This window comes from Monodelphis domestica, chromosome 6 (assembly GCF_027887165.1).
Source record: "Monodelphis domestica isolate mMonDom1 chromosome 6, mMonDom1.pri, whole genome shotgun sequence".
Classification (NCBI taxonomy): domain Eukaryota; kingdom Metazoa; phylum Chordata; class Mammalia; order Didelphimorphia; family Didelphidae; genus Monodelphis; species Monodelphis domestica.
In genome coordinates, this window is record NC_077232.1 from 54038904 (window position 1) to 54062184 (window position 23281).

At 37.9% G+C, this 23281-nt stretch overlaps 1 protein-coding gene across 7 annotated transcripts in view; it reads right to left on the reverse strand.

Annotated features, from left to right (window-relative positions):
* The window catches only part of ANO5 (anoctamin 5), a 143628-nt gene that overhangs the window by 74125 nt on the left and 46222 nt on the right, over positions 1-23281 (reverse strand). For 3 of the 7 annotated variants that reach the window (XM_056802021.1, XM_056802015.1, XM_056802014.1), the window contains exons 2-4: positions 13359-13404; positions 9447-9516; positions 4291-4338 (exon numbers count right to left, since the gene is read on the reverse strand). In XM_056802021.1, the coding sequence (XP_056657999.1) occupies positions 4291-4338; positions 9447-9516; positions 13359-13404 (164 nt within the window). The remainder of the gene's footprint in view (positions 1-4290; positions 4339-9446; positions 9517-13358; positions 13405-23281) is intronic. The other 4 variants (XM_056802017.1, XM_056802018.1, XM_056802019.1 and 1 more) reach the window with 3 other exon arrangements.

Below are 23281 nucleotides of genomic sequence, written 5' to 3' on the forward strand. Positions count from 1 at the left end.
TATAGGAGACATGCTGCTCTCTTCTGTTCCTTTAAAAGAGCATGTATAGTATTATTAGAATTACCATAATGGGCAAAAAAAAAAGGGTATATTTAAGTAGCAATCAAAGAATTGAATATAGAATGCTGAACTTAGAATCAAGAGGAATCAGATACTTCCTAGCTGTGTGACTATGGGGAAATGACTTCAGGTGTGTGAACTTAAAATTCCCTCATCTTTAAAAAAAAAATGGAATGAAGAGCGGCTAGGTGGCTCTGTGAATAGAGAGCCAGACCAGGGCAGTACTTAGGCCTAGACATTCTGTTCATCATGAGTATGATCCAATTTTATTCTCACCATATTTTATAGAATAGAGAAAATTCAATAAAATACATATTTTAGAAATTAGGAAACTGAATGTCAAAAAGAGAAGGGGCACCCAAACTAGGTAGTTGTAGGTCTGGAAACCAAACTTGGGACTCAAGAGCATGAAACTGTATGAAATCTTAGGAGAGACACTAGAAATATGTAAGAAAAGATTTTAAAACCACAACGATCTTGTCTAACTTGTCCCAGTGTCTAACCTTAAGTAATGGTAAGGATGAGAAGGGATGAAGATGGGAATGAGAAGTTTTGGTGCTAATATAGTGCTAGAAGGTTGACAAATTGCTTTACGATTATCTCTTTTTGGTGCTTACAGCCACCCTGGGAGCTAGGGGCTATTATTACCCCCATTTTATGATGAGGAAACCGGCAGACAGAAATTTAAGTGACCTGGTCAGGGTCATACAACTACTAAATGTGCTTGAGAGGGGCAGCTATGTGATACAGTGGATAGGGAGTCGGGCCTGGAGATGACAGGTCCTTGGTTCAAATCTGACCTCAGCGACTTCCTACCTGTGTGATCCTAGGCAAATCATTCAAATCCAATCACCTAGCCATTAGCCTTCTTCTGCTTTGGAATCAATGCTTAGCATCAATTCTAAAACAGAAGGTAACATAGATAGATGGATGGATGGATGGATGGAGAGAGAGAGACAGAGACAGAGACAGAGACAGAGACAGAGACAGAGAGACAGAGACAGAGAGAGAGAGAGAGAGGGAAAGAGAGACAGAGAGAGACAGAGAGAGAGAGGTAGATAGATGGATGGATAAATAGAGAGGGAGAGAGAGAAAGATAGATTAGATAGACAGATATAGACAGATTAGATAGAGAGAGGAAGAGACAGAGACAGATTAGATAGAAAGGGATGGATAAATGGATAGATGGATGGATAAATAGAGAGGGAGAGAGGAAAAGAGATAGATTAGAGGAAGAGAGAGATAGATTAGATAGAAGAGGGTGGATAGATAGATGGATAGATGGATGGATAGAGAGGGACAGATAAAGAGAGATTAGAGATAGATAGATAGATACATAGATAGATAGATACATAGATAGATAGATACATAGATAGATACATAGATAGATAGATACATAGATGCATAGATACATAGATACATAGATAGATAGATGTGAGGCTGGATATGAACTCAGCTCTTGACTCCAGCCCCAGCACTCTTATCTACTATGACATATAGCTGTTACCTAGCTTTTTCTAGTAATTAAGATGATTAATTTTTAGAATCAGTAAGACTTGGATTTAAATCCTACCTCAGCTGCTTACTAGCTGTCTGACAGATCCAATTAAGTCTGGGCTTCAGTATTTATATCATCAAATTGGGGATAATAATAATACCTGGCCTGTTTTATCTCACAGGGAGGTAGTAAGGACCAAATGAAATAATGTATGTAAAGTGCTTGGCAAGCCCCAAACACCCTCTATATGTTATTATCAATGCTATTACTACTAGCTGAAACTTGACAGCTAAAATCATTTATAAAAGCTCATTGTATATATGAAAGCATGGAGAACAAAGCTTTCCATTAAATCAAGGTTCTCCAAACAATTCCTATCAACTCCCACAACACAAACTCATCATCAACTGCTATTTATTTAATAAGTTCTAAAGTCAGACCTTCTAGCACGCTGATAACATTTGTTCTGCTGTCAAATAATAGAATGCAGACTTTGAGGAAGTAATCAAAACATGGTACAAAATAAGGAAAATTTGTATTCAAAACCAAGTAACCTGGAGGCATAATGTGCTCTAACAGACACAGCACTGGCCTTTCAAAGAAAGTTTTGAAATACTTAAAGTCTTGGCAACTATTAGCTAGTGTAGAAAGGTTGCTGGAGTCCCCTCAATGTGGGTCTTCATGAAGAAGCTGTATGACCACTTGGCTAGTGTGTTAGAGAAGAGACACTGAGTCCAGGTACGGTTGGGAAGAGATGAGAAATCAGGTCCCTTCTAGCCCTGAACTTCTAGGATTCTGTAATCTTTTAGACCTATCCCATATAACACTATGAGAGGGAAATCGGACCTCATGTCAGATTCTATGGAAGATCCATTGAAGTTAAGCATCCCTTATAAACCCAGGGGATAATTGAGTGACATACCAGGAACTATGAGTGACCTGGCAAGTTTATACGTTAAGATATCCTGGGAATCATCAGGGGAGAGAACTAGGGAAAGGGAAATGAAAGTTCAATAAAGACAAACAAAAAAAGAATGTTGAATCATTGACTGTGAGTCAGGTCCCTCTTGGCCATGTCTCATGACCCCGTTTGGCCATCAGACTTCCTTTTCATACCAACAAAGGAGTATTATGGGAATAAGGGAAGAGAGCAAACTAAAAGACCGCCCCCACTCTTCATGAGAATGCTACCTCTAATTCCATCAAAGTATTTACTTCTTCATTCCAAGACCATTACACCTAGTTATAACACCTCTAACCATATAGTGTTTGACTCCTGTATCTTTCAAAATTATATTTACAGGCAGAGATAATTGAATATTAAATGGATCTTTGAAGACAAAGGTTTTGTTTATTTTGTTCCAGACTTGTGATTTCCTTGGGGGATAGATAGGAAATTTTTTCACCCATACCAATCCACGATTCATCAGTAATTTGTCTTAGAGAACTGCCTGAAGCATTTAAAGGATAAATGACTTACCCAGGATCATACAACCTTAGTGTAAAACAGCTTAAACTCAAGCCTAAACCCAAGGTCATTTCTCTTAACTCCTACATTATACTGTTTTGCACACAGAACATATCAGTGGAAAATGGTTATATGATTTACACACACACACACACACACACACACAGAATTGTATCTTAACTTTTGTTTAATGCCAATCTATGCTATCTATATGAATGCATATGAAATACCAATTCATGAATTAAAGTCTACAAATTACCAGAAAAAACTAGATTATATTTCTCTATAAAACAACGCATGACTTCCAAGAAGATGTAAGGACAGTTGGGCCATATATTCATCACACTTAATAAATTTTATAAATATTCTAAAATGTTTCAAGGAACATTCTAAAATATCTTAAAGCTTACTCCCAGCTTCTAGAAAGTCACTAATAATAAGCTTAAATAAATAAAATGGTGAACTGCTAAATATTTTAGCACATGGGTCATAAACAGCTACAGAGAAACACAAAGTTCCATTTTTTAAATAAGCACATATTACACATAAGATGGTCATCTCTATGAAATCAAAATAATATTCTTTTTCTTACAGGCTTTGGTAATGGAAAATATGCCATGCACAAAATATGAAAAGTACTGCCAATTCATTCTTCAACACAACATTCAAAATATTGACAAGGTTCAACTCTCAAAGATCAGGTCATAGAAGGGTTGTGACAGATTGTTTCAGTGGAAAGGGTACCCTCCCCACTGTGGAACTGCAAATACTTAAAATAGTTAAAATTGACATTTTCACCACAGGAACACCAGAAGATCAGTATGTTAGTAGGAAGTAAATCGTCATCTACGTTAATAATGGTCAAATTCAAGGCACACCAAAATCCATTTCTCCCATTTCCTTCAGAGTCTGTCACCAGCTAGTTTGTGAAAAACCAAAAACTTTCCAGTTCTCCCCACTGATATTCCAAATGAATTTCGAAATCACTCATGCTTCTTTCCATGTCCTCAAAGGCATTACCCATTTGCTGGACCATCAAATGGACCACACTTGGGTAAGGCAGAGACCCAAATTTAAGCTCACTCAACCCTAAGAAATTCATTCCCACAAGAAACTCTTTCTGATGACTTCACACACATCTGAATATCACATATGAAGAACTGGAAAATGTTTGTGAAGTGGATAAGAGACTGTCACCATCCACTAAGAAAAGACACCACATTCATATCCATGCATGGGGGTGTGACTGCTGGTAGCTGCTTACCCCTCGATGATCAGAGATGAGCAAGGTAGTCTCAGTGCTGCTTAGACCCTGCCAGTGGCATCACGGGAAAGATATATGGTGTTAGTGATGATGCAAAGGCAGTGGGAAGCTTTATTTCAATAACAAAAAAATCATAAAATACATAGAGGAGAGAAACAAAGAAGCTCAGGAGTGGGGTTAGATCCTTTTGTTATCTAGAACACTCTGAGCTAGAACCTTAAAAAAACAGAATTAATTACTTCATCATCTTTGTTTCTACAAGTCTACATGAAATGATTAAGCTGAATACCTTGAAAGAGGCTTTGATTTCTCATCCTTTTTTGTTGTTGTTTAACATGACAAAATTATGTATATACTTACATATACATATGTGTGTATATGTGAAAATATATTTGCGTGTATATATATTCACACACACACACACTCACTCATTGCTAATTTCAAAGAGTGAAAAATACTTGTGACCTCCTCCAGTGTACATGACTGATCAGAGAACATGGTCTAAATAGGTATGGCTGGTTCCAGCATGCATGTCATTCAGGCAACTGAAAGCACATGCAAGTACCTTTGTGTGGTTTCTTTTAGGGGGCTAAAAGACAAGTGGCAGCCAGGGCAGGAAAAGTGACCTTTAGTCAAGCCTTTCAGATTTGCTTTACCTCCGGCAAATCACACATGGATTCTCTTTATATGATCAAGCTTATTCCAGGGCAAAGCTGGCTTTAAAATTGACACATGAATGGTGCTGTGGGCAGGCCAATTACTATGCAAAGTTGTCAAAATAACAAGCTGAGTTTGCAGCAGGAATCTAGCAAATAATGGCACAAAAAAGAAATTACCAACACTGAAAAGGGAAAGAGGAGGTGATCTGCAAAATAATTATTGAGAAAAGGTAGCAATATTCATTCTCTATCCCTCAGCCACAACCCCTACCCCCAACAATAATCATGTCAAAACTAGCAAGGTTATTTGAGGTCCCAAAGGGACTGCAGAGGCAAGGATGAGAGACCAGGGTAGTAGGTGCATCAGGAGTCTGGTAGAGAATTCAATCAAGCTATTCAAAAACTTACTTTTCACTGAATATGCTTTTGACAACCTCTCTACAATTTCTACAACCCCTCCAGACCTTCCATCATGTATTTCCATTAATGAACCCAAATGTACTGTACATCAAACAAAGCTTTGGCATGTCTTAGTCACGTCCTGATCATGCAAATACACAGTCCAATTTGGTACCTCCTGTTTAAAGGACAGGAACAAGTCTGTGTAGTTACTTTCCCCCAGGATTCTTCATGAATAAATGCAGAGGCTGTTCGGTAGGTCATCCCCAGAAAGGTGGACTATTTGGCTGAAATTACTTCAAAGGGAGAATTCTGGCTGTTCCAAAGAGAGGCTAGATGCCCACAGGCACTTTACAACTTCCCACTTTGGGGGGGGGGCTGGGGAAGGGGGAGGGAAGAACTTACGTCTGTTTTCCAATGGAAAGCTACAAACAAGTTGGTGAAAGTAAATTAGGTGATCTCACTTTTTGCATGCTACTTACTGGGAGGAAGGGAAGGATACAGAGTCATTTATCTTCATGTCTCTGAGGGTTCCTTCTTGTGATCTTAGATGAAATAGGGAGGAGGGAGCTTTCCTATAGCTCTTCTGCATTCTATGCTCTTTTCTATGTATTTTACAACTCGTATATCATTGGTGGTAATAACTCTGGAGACTCATGCTTGTCCATTATTCAGAAGGACTGTATTATTGCAATCAAGTCTAGTCTTCTTTCGCAAAATTCCTTGATTGAAACAGCAAGGTATCCCCAGAGGAAATATAAAATCAGCACAGAAGCAGGGTACTTAAGAGTGAGTAGTCAAAAAGTAAAAGGCAATTTCATTTGTGAAATTCATTGAGTTTGGATTTGGTGAATGATGGGCAGAAAGGCTACCACTCTAATTAAGGAAAAACCTGACAACAATTTTCTTTACTAAGCTCCCAAAAATGATTTGGCAAATCTTTAATAATTAGGTAATTTCTGAGAATTTCATAAGGCTATTACTTATACTCTCTGAGGAAAAACAAAACAAAACAAAACAAAACAAAACAAAAAACAATCTTCAACCGTGACTGCCATTTAAGGAAAGTGGCAAATGGATACTAAACTAAAGGATTACATTCTTTGAAGCTGAACCCTTCTTTCTTACCCAGATTTCAGGGACCCCAAAGTTGATTATAATCACGCACTTCACCAGTAAGCTCCTTTATATATTCCAGTTATCCCTGGGACCTCAATGTAGAAATTGGCCTGGTATCCCATTATAAAATTAACAGGAGGAAATAGGTGCCAAGTATATACAGTATGGTATATGATATCATATAGAGAATACAAACAAAGTAAACTCATGAGTGTCTTAAAGCATTTAAGGTTGAGAAGTAGGCTCATTTTGTAATGTAGAAAAGTCAAATGAATTTAATTCTCAGATTCTTCATTCACCGTTTTGCAGCACCGTGGACAATTAAATTGTTCATAAGCTGATGCCTGGGTTTGTTGATCTAAGCAGAAATGCATGCTAATGTTAGAGTTTGCATTTATGAGGTTGTTCTGTTACAAGTATTAAAATAACCTCTGCAAATGAAACAGCTATTTGATTTAATTTTAATAAAAACCAGTATAGCTTATCCAGGGAACTAGTGTGAAAGCAAGCGATATGGGCAATTTTTCTTTCTGATTTCTTTAAGGAAAAAATAAGCCAACTTCATATCAAGCTTTCCTGACATTGCTTCTTGGCTGACCATGGAACAAAGCACGAATCCTGGATATCCAGTTTTTAATTTTTTTAATTTTTTTAAAAAAACTTTTTATTTTATTGATACCTAGAATGTATTAGCATTCCAAAGCAGAAATGAATTCTATTACACAGTCCTGAGAACTAGTTCCACCCTGTTAGAGCAGCATCTACCCCAACAAGGTTTGATGGCATGATTTTCAGGAATGAAAGGGAATATGTGGCTAGACCTCACATGCATGATTAGACACCTGGTTTTGGGGCTTATAGAATATTGAAGAGGTGGAAAAACCATACAAAAGGAACTTCCAATTCCATTTGATTCATTTAAGAAACTGGATCTCAAATTGAAGGAAACTAGTTTACCTTCTCTCTCTGTATATGAAGACATAATGTCCATGGATAGAATTAATCCAACCATTAAGAGTTTCTTAATGAGAAAATAAGCCCACACTTCTCTTTGCTGATGGCCAAAAGTTTTAGTGTTGAATATAGTTAAATAAATTAAAATAGATATTCATAAAATGAAAAATTAATTATCATCCAAATGGCTGTTTATCTTAGATTATAGTTTTATCAACATAATGGGCATATCTATATGAGAAAACTGCAGAAGTAAGGCAAACAGTTATCAAACAAATTTGATCTGTAGATTTAATCGTATCAAAGACTTCTTCATGACTTCCACCATGACCATCCTAGTGCGGTCCATCTCTCAAATCAAATCTCAATCTTTTATTTTTTTAAGTACAACTTTATTGTTATGATTGAGACAATTCTTTCAACCTTTCATTTCATTTTACCTATACAGAGTCAGTTTTAATAATTATAGTTTTGTTCACTAAAATTTCAGAAATCTCATTGCTAGCAGAAAATTCAAGAGGGCTGCTGGTCAGTCATCATTATTCTAAGAAATAGTCACCCCACACGCTCCAGCCTCCTCAGTGAAGAGCTCTTGGAATGAAAGGACCACAAAACCACTTTTTATTGTAATGATTTTTCCCAGAGTCAAATGATTTTCTGATAACAAAGTTCTTTAGAACTATATAAACTGATGAAATGAAACAAGCACAATTTCTTCTTGTGGCTTCTTCACTGGACATTTGTACTCTAAAGCATAGTTTCTTAATCTAGAGCCCATGAACTTTAAAAAAAATTAATGATCATATTTTAATATAAATTATTTACTCTGAAAGTAAAAAAAAAAATTATCCCTTTGGATAAGGTCTAGAGGTATCATAAGTTTGCCAAAATATTCTAAAAAAAAAAAAAAGTTAAGAACCAGTTGCCAAAATCCCAAGATTGTCCTTAAAAAAAAGTTGTTGTTTTTTTTAATTAACTAACAAAAGGGTCAGCTAGGTGGCTAAGTGGATTAAGAGATAAGCCCAGAGACCCAAGGACTTGGGTTCAAATTCAGCCTCAAACATTTCCTAGCTGTGTAATCCTGGGTAAGTCACTTAACTCCCACTAGCTAGCCCTTACTGCTTTTCTGCCATAGAACCAATATTGGTGGTAAGACAGAACATAAAGATTTTAAAAAATGAACTAACCAAGTAATTAGGTCACTATCTATCCATCCATCCATCCATCTACCTATCTATCTATCTGTCTGTCTATGTATCTCTCTGTCTATGTATCTCTTTGTCTGTCTGTCTGTCTCTCTATCCATCTTTCTATTTTATATACAGCTTTGCCCAGAACAGGCCAAGAACTATAGACTCCCAGGAGTCACTAATGGTCCTTCCTGTCATTATGTTACCTTATATGTGCCTGATGGAAATAGAAAAAGAAATATCCTTTTATATTTTGCTAAGCAAATCATTATTCTCCTTTGCTCTCTTGAGCAGCCATAGTTGTAATAGATAGCAAAGAGTGTGCATATTCAAATTGTTTTCATCAACTAGACTTATCGTGCTTGGTTAAAAAAGTGGAGAGGAAAAACATCAAACCAGGCCTTCTCTTATTGAGGCCGATAATATAACTAGAAAGCTGCCAGGGAAACTTCATTCTGGGAAGGGCCTCTTTCTTCTATGTCAAGTCACAGCATGGCTGGGTTTGCTCCATGGGGAGCCTTGAAACAAATTCAAAAAGTACATAATGCATTTCTTAATTTGTGTTTGCATTCCAACAGCCCCTGGAAGGATGACATATTTGAATCTACATGAAGTACACTATCTGCTTTATTTACCACAAAAAATAAATGTGCTTAGGAGGAAACAAGAATGGTTTAATCTGAACAAATGTTTGGAATCAGAAGGCCTCACAGCCTCCAAATTGTAAATTTCCTTCATTTAAAAAAAAGCAAGAATAACAAAAAAAAAAACCTATCCTGTATCCATCTTCTGTTCTTAAGTTTTGAAAAAAAGAAGTGACTTGATGTAAGCATACCTCAGAGTTGCTTGGGATTTCAGATCCTGCATTGGAATTCACTTCATAGGAAGGTCCATTCGAATCTTCTAGAAGAGAGAGAAAAAGATTCTGTGAAAACCTGTTCAGCTGCTGAAAAGGAGCTCAGTGCCCTGTCGCAGCATTTTGGGAAAGGCAAGAATTCTCATGGTCAAGCTCTGGGGCATGGAAGGGGGGAAAAACAATGGCAGAATTAAATGCCCACACTCGACATAGAGCTGACTGAGCTGGTCAAAAGTATTTCCAAAACAGACCAACCAAAAAAAAAAAGAGAGAGAATATTTACAAAATGGTTTTTTTGTCATTTGAACAAAAGGCTATAAAAATGTTCAGCTCCTCCTTTTCTTAAAGGTGGCTGTAAACTCAGCCTTGGAGGAACACTGATCACTGCACCCATCAGAAATCACATTTTGAGAGAGAAAATTCACAGCTTCAAAACATCACATGAGGTTGCCAGTCAAAAGGATGCCCATGGATAGCTCTTATTGTCTGCCATCTGAGATTCACTAGATTCTTGCCTTATTGGCTAGAAATTATATTTGGCTGATTGCCAGAACATTGCTTGAATTTAGTTTAGATCTATAAAATTTCAAACTGCATTCCTTGCAGTATTGTTATCTTTCAATAATGGGGAAAGAGAACCTTTGGCTAAAGTGGGCAATTTATAGGGCTCTCCAATATTAAGGAAAAAAAATGTATCATAGAGGCTGAGCACTCTATCTTAATGCCCACTTAGGAAAACATGGAGATGAATTTTTTCACATCAAAACTTATCAACAGGGCATATAAAATAACCTTAGGAATAATAAAGGAATAAAAATAAATGAATAATAAGTAAGGAATGCTTAGGGTGGGGGAAGGTGGGACATTGGGGGATGATGTGAAAGCAACGTGATATAGGACAAATAAGATACAGACTTGGAATCATAAGGGATGGGTGCAAGTCCAAGCTTTTTTATTCATTAGCTGGATTTCAATTGGCAAGTCATTCAACCTTCCTCACGCTCTTTACCTGTAAATAGGGTGTGTAACAAAGCTGACACAGTCTACCCCAAATTGTTCTTGAGAAGAAAACATTTTGTATACTTTTATGGATGAAAGTATACTATATATATGTATATATATATATGTATATATATATATATTTTTAACCCTTATCTTCTGTCTTAGAATCAATATTAAGTATCAGTTCCAAGGCAAAAGAGTGATAAGGGGTTAAATGACTTCCCCAAGGTCACCAAGCTAGAAAATACCTAGAGGCCAAATTTAAACCCAGGACCTCTGTCTCTAGTCTTGGCTCTAATATGAATCAGCTTATTAATCTACCCTTTTACAGTATCAATTTTTCTTTTACATAGTTTCCTAGCTTAGAAATGTTAGGATATTTTAGACTTAAAGATAGAAGGGTAATAAGAGATAAGCTAATCCTCATTATTTTCCCTCATTTCACATAGCAGGAAACTACAGCCTTAGCAGTTGAAATGACTTGCCTCTGTCTCTGTCTCTCTATCTCTCTCTGTCTCTGTCTCTTGTCTCCCCCACCCCTTTTTCTCTGTCTGTGTCTGTCTGTCCGTCTGTACATCTGTACGTCTGTCTGTCTGTCTCTCTCTCTCTCCCCGTTCCCACCTCCCACACCTCTAAGCCTGACTCTCCATCCACTGAGTCACCTAGTTTCCCCTTTGGTGCTCTTTCCAATGAGCCAGACATACACCCTCACACCAACACTGTTGCTGCTTGACTTTTAGCTCTTCCTCTCTTCATCTACAGTAGCAACATTTGAAATATTCAAGTAAGGTAGGAAACATACAGTTACTGTGAGCACAACACATCCCTAACCACAAAGAACATGCCACCAAACAACAAAGGAGCGTGCGGGGGTGAGGCATAGACTCATTTTCCAGAATTCTGCTTAATCAGCCTTCTTCCTTTCCTATCCCCCTTACAAGACCAGGCTTCAATGGGACTAAGCTCAGTCTACCAATTGCTAAGGCTCTATGCATGGGTATGAATCCAGTCTGGATTGAAAGCGCACCATCATGGTGGAAGGAGTGGAATGACACTCCTCTTCCCTGCGACACAAACACAACAAGCCAGGGACACTGACCTCCTTGCCATTATTCTTACTCCATCTCCCATCTCTGAGCCATATTCCCTGATATTTCTCAAGGGTAAAATGTTCTTCCTCTTGATCCCTAACTCTCTTTAGGTCCCAACTGAAATCTCCTCATCTATAGGATAGGGTTCCTATAGTTGGTGGGATTAATTAAAGGGATTAATACTTAAGTGATCAACCCCCCTTCATTCTAGTGCCTTTTCTCTTTTGATCATCCCTAATTTATCCTGTCTTTAATTTGTTTTATATAGTTGTTTGCATGTTGTTTCCCTATTAAAATGTTTAATTAGTTAATTAATTTTTTAACTTTAAAATTCCCAGTTATATCCCTCTCTCCTCCTTGCACTACAGAAGGCATCATTTGACAAAAAGATATATATATATAAACTATGTCTTGTTGATTTCTATTTATCAGCTCTCTTTCTGGAAATGGACATAGACAAGTCATTCATCAAACAATATTTCTTTTGCTACAACAAAATATTCTCTTGGTTCTACTTGTTTTACAACTTCATAATTAGAATGTAACCTCCTTTAATAGGAACAGTTTAGGGTTTTTTTGGGGAGGGTACTTTTTGGGATCCTCAGAGCTTAGTACAAAGTAAGAATTTTATAAATAATTTATTGACTAATTGTCTTTAAAGGACAAGGAAGTAAAAGGGGAAAGGATAAAGAGTTCATCATTAATCATTAAGGAAAATATACTAGAGGAAAGGGTTTAGTTAAATTGTAAGTATATTTTAAGAGAAAAGGATTTCATTTTTTAAAAAAGTATAATTTGTAAAAGCGAATATGTAGAGTCTTATACATAGTTACTAGATTGGCTATGATGCAGAAATCTGAGGGTGCCTAGTTCTAGCTTGCCAGCAGCTTGCTGCTTCACTTTGAATAAATCACTTATAGGACCACAGGATTAGAAGTGTAAGGGACTTGAGTGGTCATCTTAGAGATGTAGAAACTGAAGAGTAAGTATGTTAAGTGACTTGCCTAAGGTCACAAGGCAGTAAGTGGTAATGGCAAGAATTCCCATCTTAAAGTTGACAAAAATGAGAGATTAAGTGACTTAAGGAGGGTAGACAGTGGATAGAACTGACCTCAAATTTTTCTGGCTTCAGGTCCAGTGTTCTACCTACTGTGCCACCTGTCTCAGTATTATGAAGCCAAATGTTTAATGACTGAAACTAATTAAATTACTTTAAAATAATGAATTAAATTAAATTATAATTAATTCATCAAAAATTATTAGTCATTGGTATTTTAATCATTTGACTGTTTTCATCTTCCTACAACATTTTAAATATTTTAAATGCAAGATGACTATCCTCAGGGGGCAGCTGGGTGGCTCAGTGGATTGAGAGCCAGGCCTAGAGACAGGAGGTTCTAGGTTCAAATCTAGCCTCAAATACTTCCCAGCTGTGTGACCCTGGGCAAGTCACTTGACCCCTATTGCCTAGCCCTTACCACTCTTCTACCTTGGAGCCAAGTATTGACTCCAAGATGGAAAATAAGGATTAAAAAAAAATATGACTATCTTCACTCTCTTTTCATGATGTCCCAAGAGCCCAATGTGATGTGAGGCACATAATAGGCACTAAATCCAAGGTTGGTACATGATTGAATGGTGGGTTTTCTACCAATGGGCTTCAGAAGAATGACTTTGATGGGTTTTCCATGTCTGGGAAAAGGAAGAAGGCTGTGGTGATGACATGACAAAGCAAGACACAGTACAAACAGCTAATGGTGTGGTGAACAAGAGGTCTTTTTTTCTGGTTAGTACAATACCTTCTGGATTTGTGGACTTGAACTTGGTGAGAACGGCAATATCATCTTCAAGGGAAAAAAACACGCCATTAACTAACAGCCTTAGCAGAGTGGTGACCTTTCCATTGCATCCTTAATGGAAGTTCTGATGACCCTGTCTCCATGGTCATACAGGGCACACTAAGTTGGTGGCTTGAAAGTGCTGTCTTCAAGGCTTGCTATAATTCTGATTTACTGTGCACACTGCTCTCCTCTTCCCCTGGCATCACTGTGTTCACTAGGCATTTGTCCAAAGTAAGAAACACAAAAGGCCTCTGCATTTACAGTGACTCAGCTTTCTCTTGCCAGACCCCAAATTCCAACCCAATGGATCAACCAAGAACATCTGAATTTCCATGGTTTGCTGTATGCTGTACAACTCTATTAACTAACAAGTATTTCATGAATGCCAACTCCAAGTTTGTGAAGTTTTAGGTAATGCCAGGGACACAGAATAATAATAACAATTATTGCTGCCATTTATAGAGCACCTACTATGTGCCAGGTACTTTGCTAGGCACCTCATAGTCATCTCATTTGATCCTCACAAAAAACCTGGGAGGTAGGTGTTATTGGGAGGTTGGCATTATTATTATTATTCCTATTTTAGATAAGGAAACTGAGGCAAATAGAGGGGAAGCAACTTGCCCAGGATCACCCAGTCAGTAGGTATCAGAAGATGGATTTGATCTCCAATCTTCCTGACTCCAGAGCTGATGATCTATCCACTGAGCTACCTCTTCTGCCTATACAAAAGATGGAGACACATCTCTCTGACCTAAAAGGACCTGATAATCTAGTTGGGAGTCATCTTCAGAAACCTCCTTACTGAAGTTCAACAAGGGCAAAACATGATTATGCATAGACAGCGAAGTGGCATCATGGTTAGAACACCTGATCTAGAGTCAGGAAGATTTGTCTTACTGAGTTCAAATCTGGTCCCAAACACTTACTAATGGTGACCCTGTGCAAGTCATCACTTCATCAAGTTTGCCTCAGTTTCCTCATCTGTAAAATGATCTGGAGAAGAAAATGGCAAACTATTCTAGTATCTCTGCCAAGAAAACCCCCAATGGGGTCACAGAGAGTTGGATACAAATAAACATGATTGAAGAACAAATAGTATAAAGGCAGAACATAGAAGTGGGGCACAGACAACCACCTTGGAGTCAAAAAGCCTGATTTCATGACCTACCCCAGACACATACCAGTTTGGGGGCCATGGAACATGACGTTTAATTCTTTACTGTACAAGGCAACTCTTTAAGATATTAAATTATATATTGGATGCTAACTGGCACTAATGGAGACTTTTTACACTAAGAGTTTCCCACACCAATGAAATCAACTCTAGACCCAACACATACCTGCACTTACACATGACAAAAGCAATGTGGACTGCTATAATCTAGTTGTATAATCTAATATAATCTATAATCACAAAGCTACCAAAGTTTACTCCCTCAGGAAGCCTACAGTCAGCTAGATAGATAACAGAGCAATGTAAAATACATACTATTCTATAAATGCATTGTTGTTTAGTCATTTTAGTCAAGTCTGACTCTCCATGACCCATTTGGGATTATCTTGGTAGAGATACTGAAGCAGTGTGCCATTTCCTTCTAGAGCTCATTTTTAAGATGAGGGAACTGAAGCAAACAGGGTAAAGTGACTTGCCCAGGATCACACAGCTAGCAAGAATCTAAGGCCAGATTTGAACTCAAGAAGATGAGTCCTCCTGACTCCAGGTTTGGCACTCTATACACTGTGCCACCTAAATGCCCCATAAATGCATGAAAGGAGTTTTTTTTTAATTGCTATATAAAGCCTAAGAGAGAAGGAGTTTATTAATAATTGTGAGAGAAATCAGAAAAAGCTTCTTGGTGGAGAGAACATTCAAGATGGGGCTTTAATAGGCTGGGAAGGAATTAAAAAAAAAAACGTAAAAAAGAATAAGGGAAGACCTTTCAGGGCCAAGATGGGTGGGCACAGATATGGAAGGAGGGCAGGTCATACCTCAAGTTTGGTTCTGGGATAGAATGCATGGAGTAATGAATAAATATTGGAAAGCCAAGGCAGTTCCAGATTGTAAAGAACCTTGAAAGCCAGAGAAGGATTTGAACCCTTACCTTCCATCTGAGAATCAATACTGTGTATTAGTTCCAAGGGCTAGGCAATGAGGGTTAAGTGACTTGAGCTAGGTTACATAGCTAGGAAGTGTCTGAGGCCAGATTTGAATACAGAACCTCCCATCTTTAGACCTGGCTCTCTATCCACTGAGCCAACCAGCTGTGTCCCCAAAATTTGAAGATCTTTTCACTTAAGGAGATTATTCTGTTCTGGCAATGACTGGGAGCGAAGGAATAAATGGAGGCAAAAAGACCTTGTAGGAAATTACAGCAATATTTTGAAAAGTGATAATGAAGGCTAATACTATAGTGTTGACATTCTGATGGAGGGCACTGATAGGGGACTCATTGCCAGGGTGGAATCATCTGATTAGAAGCAAGAAGTAAGGGAGAGGGATAAATCCCAGCTGAAGCAAGAAGTAAAGGAGAGGGATGTCTAAGTTATATGAGAGTAACTGTGATAGCCATACTCATTTAATCAATATTTACTCAATTCATTGTGATTTAATGGATCAGTGATTACATAAGTGAGTTAAGTAAAACATTAGTTAAATTTGGTTTAGTTAATACTTTAAGAATAAGAGTCATAGAGGATATAATTAATCAATTCACTATTTATTGATGATTATATTAATTCTATTTGATTTATAGGATAAGATTATACTGTATTAATTAGGCATGTTTTTAAGGATTCCTATTAATTTATGTTGGGAATTTGCTGTGCTAGCACTGCCCCCACCTAACTCTAAGTGAAATATGCTTTAAAACCACAACTTCCTTGACCTCTTCCCATAAAGTTCATGACTCTTAGAATAATGCTGAAAAATAGATATAAGTAGAAGTTGATGACCTATAAGTTGAAGGCCTGTGGAAGGTCCCTGCTGACAAAGTACTTGGGTGGATAGTCCCAAACCACTGCTTAAAAAAAAAAAGTCTGAATGGTTGATAGATATTTGCCTTAGTCAGCCATAGTTTCCCTTGCTCCTGAAGATTGACCAATCATAGGAATCTCACACCCACTTCTGAAGGGAACTTCCAAGGACTTTCAAAGTCTATTAAAAAACAACAACAACAACTTTTTCCTGAGCAGAGGGATCCTTGACCATGAGAAAGGTCTTGAATCCAATTGCTGAAGGATCACCAGACTCCCTAATAAATTTATTTCTGCATAGAGTTCAGCCTTACTTTTCCTTTATTGCAGATTGGAATTTTGCAGCTCATAGCTAGTGAGGATGCTATTAAAAAATCAGAACTAGTTTTAGCATAAATCTAGTATTAGACATAAATTTGTAGTGTTGGTAGGACATCCAAGTGGAAGAGTCTTATAGATAACTTGAAAGGAAGGGCTAAAGATTGAGAAAAGATAATGATTAAGGTATATATTTAGGAATTATCAATAAAGATATGATGACAGTTGAAGTCAATCCTACTGAAATGTAAGAAGTAGAAAAAGCTAAGGGACAAGGACCAAATCTTGATGACACTGCCACATTAGGTCAGGAAAAGAATATGAACCCAGCTCATGGTCAAGGGAAAGAGGAAGAGCTTTTACATCAGTATTTATTTGATGACTGATTAAATTTGTTTTGAAGATAGGTTTTCAATGAGGAAATTCAAAGTCCAAAGGTAGGTGATGTCTTCAAGAAACAGAATGAAAGGAAGAATGATAGTATGAAATATGATGCCTGGTCAACTAGAGAGCTCCTCTAGAAGATGCCAGGAATAAACAAGAAAGACTCAGAGAAAAACAAGTATACTCAGTGGGGTATAGAATTCTATCTTACCCTACAGAGAAGTAGAAAGGGGATAATACAAGGAAAGAAGGAGGTAATTGAAGGGAGGGGAAAGTGGAGGGGTGACAAAAAACAAAATACTGGTGAGGAGGAACAGAGAGAAAGGGAATAGAGCAGGAACTAAAGGGTATAATAGGATGAAGAGCAATACACTGGTAGTAATCATAATGCTGAATGTGAATGGGATGAACTCACCCATTAAACTGAAGTGGATAGCAGAGTGCATTAAAAACCAGAATCCTACTATATATTGTTTATAAGAAATACATTTGAGGCAGGGTAACACAGATAGATTCAAGGTAAAAGAGAATAATTTATTATGTATCATCTAAAGTAAAAAAAAAAAGCAGGAGTAGAAATCACGATACCAGACAAAGCCAAAGTAGAAATAGATCTGATTTAAAAAGGTATGGAAGGAAATTACATTTTGCTAAAAGATACTATAAACAATGAAGTAATATCATTACTAAACATTTATGCACCAAATGGTATAGCATCATGATTTCTAAAGGAGAAATTAAAGGAGCTTAAAGAAGAAACTGATAGTAAGCCCATACTAGTGGGGGATCTCAACCTTCCCCTTTTAGAACTAAATAAATCGAAAAGTTATATCGCTGAATGTCTATACCAACACAATAGAAAGGGAGATCAATTAATTGGGCTTGCAACTTAAAAAAATTAGAAGAATAAATTAAAAATCCAAGATAAAAACTGATGGAAATCCTAAAAGAGAAAAGAGTAGGAGCTAGTACTTGGAAAAAACAAATGAAATAAAGTACTGGTTAATCTAATTTAAAAAAAAAGAAAGAATCAAATTAACAGTATCAAAGATGAAAAGGGTGCTTTCACCACTAATGAAGAGGAAATTAAAGGTGAAGAATCTGCTTACTGGACCTGAGACCTTGGACTTGGTGAGAATGTTCTCCCTTTGAGAAAATCTCTCCCTTTGAACTACCATGTGGGTGAGTGAAAAAGTCTGACTCCTTTCCTGGATTTTCTGAAGGGACTAGCCTCCCCTCTTGAGAGATGCTTCATGACTGGAGCCCTTGCTTTATTCATCCCTGGGCCTTGGCTCAAGGCCTCTGGCTGAGGACTAATTAGCCCTGCCTGGGTTGAGCCAGGGGCTGGAGCAAATATTTAGTGTGTTAGATTAGATATCTTACCCTCTCTCTGATTTTCTTACTTTCACTCTCTCTTTTTGTAAATCAATTACCATAAAAAATCATTTGGAATTGATTAAATTCCTGGTGACCATATCTAATCCAACCCCTTACTTACATTCTGCCCCTTAAGGAAGGAAGGAAGGAAGGAAGGAAGGAAGGAAGGAAGGAAGGAAGGAAGGAAGGAAGGAAGGAAGGAAGGAAGGAAGGAAGGAAGGAAGGAAGGAAGGAAGGAAGAAAGGAAGGGAGGAAGGAAGGGAGGGAGGGAGGGAGGAAGGGAGGAAGGAAGAAAGGAAGGGAGGAAGGAAGGAAGGAAGGAAGGAAGGAAGGAAGGAAGGAAGGAAGGAAGGAAGGAAGGAAGGAAGGAAGGAAGGAAGGAAGGAAGGAAGGAAGGAAGGAAGGAAGGAAGGAAGGAAGGAAGAAAGGAAGGAAGGGAGGGAGGGAGGAAGGGAGGGAGGATGGGAGAAAGGGAAGAAGGGAGGGAGGAAGGAAGGGAGTATGGGAGAAAGGGAAGAAGGGAGGGAGGAAGGAAGGGAGGGAGGAAGGGAGGGAGGGAGTAAGGGAGGGAGGGAGGAAAGGAGGAAGGGAGGAAGGAAGGGAGGGAGGAAGGAAGGAAGGAAGGAAGGAAGGAAGGAAGGAAGGAAGGAAGGAAGGAAGGAAGGAAGGAAGGAAGGAAGGAAGGAAGGAAGGAAGGAAGGAAGGAAGGAAGGAAGGAAGAAAGGAAGGGAGGAAGGAAGGGAGGGAGGGAGGGAGGAAGGGAGGAAGGAAGAAAGGAAGGGAGGAAGGAAGGAAGGAAGGAAGGAAGGAAGGAAGGAAGGAAGGAAGGAAGGAAGGAAGGAAGGAAGGAAGGAAGGAAGGAAGGAAGGAAGGAAGGAAGGAAGGAAGGAATCTTATAACCATAGAAAAATATTCTAAACAAATATATATTTTTTAAAAAGATGACAAAATATTTTAATTTTTTAAAAATCCCATTCCTTTTTTTTTTTAGAGCTTTGATACCCTATGGGTGCAGAATGTTGCAGACACTATCCAATGTGGTCACTGGATTAGATGGTTTTATTTATGTTTCTTGGTCATCATGAAGAGCTTCTTCGTTAGGAAATGAGGAAGAATTGTGTATAGTGATAACTAGGAATGACTGATATAAAAATAAATCAATAAAAGCAAAAAGGTGGTACAAATAGTGGTAGAAATATTAACAACAATGACAAAATAATAACAAAGTCCATAATTTTCATCAGTATAGGAAGGTCCACATGAAGAATCCCGTCTACCAATGCAGATTGGTGCCTTCTTTACCACCTAGTTTTAGTGAATAACCTGGAGTGATAGGATGGGTTAAATGATGTGCCTAAGGACAACACAACATTAAGTATCAGACCTTCCTACATCCAAATCTTGCTTTATATCCATTCCTCCAACCCTGTTATTTTAAAGAGAAGGAAACAGGGACTTAGAGAAGTTATTAAATATAACAGATAGTTAATGAATATTGGCCAGATTCAGCATCTCTATTTAGTGGCTTATCCTTGGCCATAAGGCTAGCTGATAAAGGTTGGAACTGGGATTCCAACTCTCAGTCTATCTTTCCATGCACATTATCTTTACTACATGATAGGCCTCCATGTGGAACCTGGCTGTTCTGATTACTAGATTAAAAAAAAAATGCTCTCCAAATGAAGCCCAGAAACATACTGATTTTTAAGTGGTTAAATCATTGTCAGCCCAGCATTAATGAGAAGGAATTCTTATCAGCATGAAGCAAGAATGGCCTGAATAACAAAGTACCAAATGAAAGACACTATTAAGGCAAAAGCCTCCATAGATGTCTTCTTAGTTTAAATAACTAGTTTTTCATCAGACTAATAGAGTGACTCAGAGCTCACTACTCAGCATAAGCATAGATGAACCAGCTATGCCAATATTACTCCTGGACACCCAAGTTATAATTAGTTGCCCAGTTGCCATAGTGTATTTGTTCATTAAGTATTTAATCTCAAACCACCAAATGCATAGAAAGAGTAGGGAAAGCCTCATTCTTCAATGCCTTATCACAAGGGTGATAGTGCCTAGATTCCAAAGAAGACTCAACTTCTTACAAGTCTTACATTTAAAGAAAAATCTTTATTTTTATTAGGAGCTAAAATCCCTGCCATACAAATAAATCTAAAAATTAAAGAAAAGGTGTGAGAAACTTCTGTATGAATAGATTTCACAGAAAAGACTATTCCCATTGTTGAAGTGGATGGCCTGCCTGTCTCACACAAAGAGGAGAGCAGTAATAACAAAATCAATTACTAAGTCAAGCCTTCAAAGACTGTGAGTCTTAGGCCAAATGACTGAGCATCAATCCAGCAAAGGGGTCAGCCAAGCTAAATTCTGAAAGGCTTCTCCCCTGATTGGTTACAGAGGAATGGAGTCTTCAATCCCAATACATTCCCAAAGGATGTCCTTTAAGGCATGCAGAAATAGCAATCCACAGGGATGGAATTACAGATACTAGAAGCAAGTATGTTGATAATTTGAAAGAAGTGGCCCAGCACAAGAAGGAGTGAGTGAGGAGGGAGAGAGGTAAACAACAGTTCAAATGGAAAAGACCTAGGGGCTTTAGCAGAATGTAGGCTCAGTGTGTTAAGAGGATGGCCAAAACAGGGAAGATGCTGCCCTAAGTAGAACAATGGATAATATTCTAGACTAAGATCAACACTTAATAGTTGGGTGACACTGTGAAAGTCAAATAAACTCTCTGAGCCTCAAGTTTCCTCATCTGTAAAATAGGAATGACAAAAGCAACACCTACCTCTAAAGGTAGTTGGTAGGATCAAATGATAACTTTTATCTTATCAAAAGATAAAGGGCTTTACAAACCCTAAAGCACCACTATATGAATGCTATTTTCTACTACAATCACTACTACCATAGCATTATTTTGAATCACACTAATAGGTGTCCCAAATGGGGAAAAAAAAAAGAGCCGATATGTATCAAATGGTTAAAAAATCTAAAAGAAGGCATCTAGTGTATTGGGAAGAACCTCAGGGGTCAATTTCTGGAAGGCATGGACAGAAATTACACAAGAGAATCATCAATCCTGCCACAGGCTACAGGACCTCTCTTTGAGACTGGTTATGCCAAAGTTTCAACTTTGGTACTATCCTTTGAGATCATGCTGTCTTAGTCAGTGATAGACCAACAAACATTCATGAGCTGTCTTTATCTAGCCTGCCTGATTGAGTCTCCAAATAATGCCTAACATTCTATGTGACCATTCTCATCTTGGGGCCAACTCCTCGCCATCTTCCATGCCTCCAGATCTTAGCCGGGTACTTGGTATATAGTTTTTTACTAAAGGACTTTCAATCATCCATCCATTTATCAGAAGCCTTGGCTGAGTTTCAAAGGGTGAGAAGACCAAAGTGACCCTCTGATACTCCAAGGTGAGGTGGCCTCAGGCCATGAGGGGAAGTTCAGAGTGAGACTTAAGTTGAAACATGGTATTAAAGTCTGGAAAGGCAAACTTCAGGAAGAGCAAGGAAGAGAAAGTACTGCATTGTTTCTTACTATTATTAATTAGGGAACTGCTCCTCAAACAAGACACTCCATCTCTGGCTCTGGGCATTTTCTCTGACTACCTTTCATACCTAGAATATTCTCCTCCTCATCTCTGCCATCTGGCTTGCTTTCCTGGTTCCCCATCTTATACAGGAAGCCTTTCCCAATGCCTCTTAATTCTTGAACTTTCCCTCTTTAAATCATTTCTGATTCACCCCACATAGAGCATGTTTGTATATATTTGCTTGCTTATTTGACTGTGAGCTCTTTGAGGGTAAAGACTTTTATCCCTTTTTGTATATCCAAGTCTTAACACTGTGCCAGGCACACAAGCAGCCACTTAATGAATTTTAATGGACTAACTGGCCTCTCTTGGAAGGATGCTTTAAAATGTTCATTTTGGAATTGTTAGGGATTTGGGGAAAGAAAAATTTCCATTCTGGGTCACAAAGACAAACCAATGTGTTTGGAGAATGGCCCAATGCAAAACGGGGAAATGAAATCAAGGGGCTATAAGGAAACAGCAAGTTTTGAGGTAACTCCTTTGAAAGAAAATGTGTTAGTGATACAATGAACATGACTTTGTGTTGTAACTTGTAAGATTATACAAGACTCTGCAGATGTGCAACTGAGACAAGAAGCAAATAACCTTTCTTTTCGGTATGGGCAAGTAGGATGTTGGGTCTCAGTTTAAATATGTACCTTTTAGCCACTTCACAGATTTGTGTTCATGTTGACTATGTGAGTGTCATTTATCATCATCAACAATGGGTATTTATATTATGCTATAAGATCTGCAAAGTCCTTTACATTCATCATCTAATTTAAGCCTTACAAAACCCACTAAAGATAAGCATTAGAGGTATCTCCACCATTTTACAGAGGAGCTAAATCCCATGGCTAGAAATTATCCTGGATAGAACTTGAATCTAAACCTTCCTGACCTCCAAGGCCATTACTATAAGTTAAAATCCTAAGTATACAAGTCCAGAAAATGTGATTTAATAAAACAACAATATCAGGACCAAGGACTCTAACCTTTCTAAGGGATCAAGCATAAGCGTCCTTGTTGGTGGGAAATGGAATCCCCAACAACATTCTGTATGTCATTTAACAATCAAAATGTTATTCTTTTTTTTTTTAACCAAGTGAGCTTTTGTACACAAATTTCCCTTATTAGGAGCTCACTATTTTAATCAATCTAAGCTAATGATCGAGATTGTATGCACTTGATTTAACAATGACTAAGATTTGAAAGATCTGGGTTCTA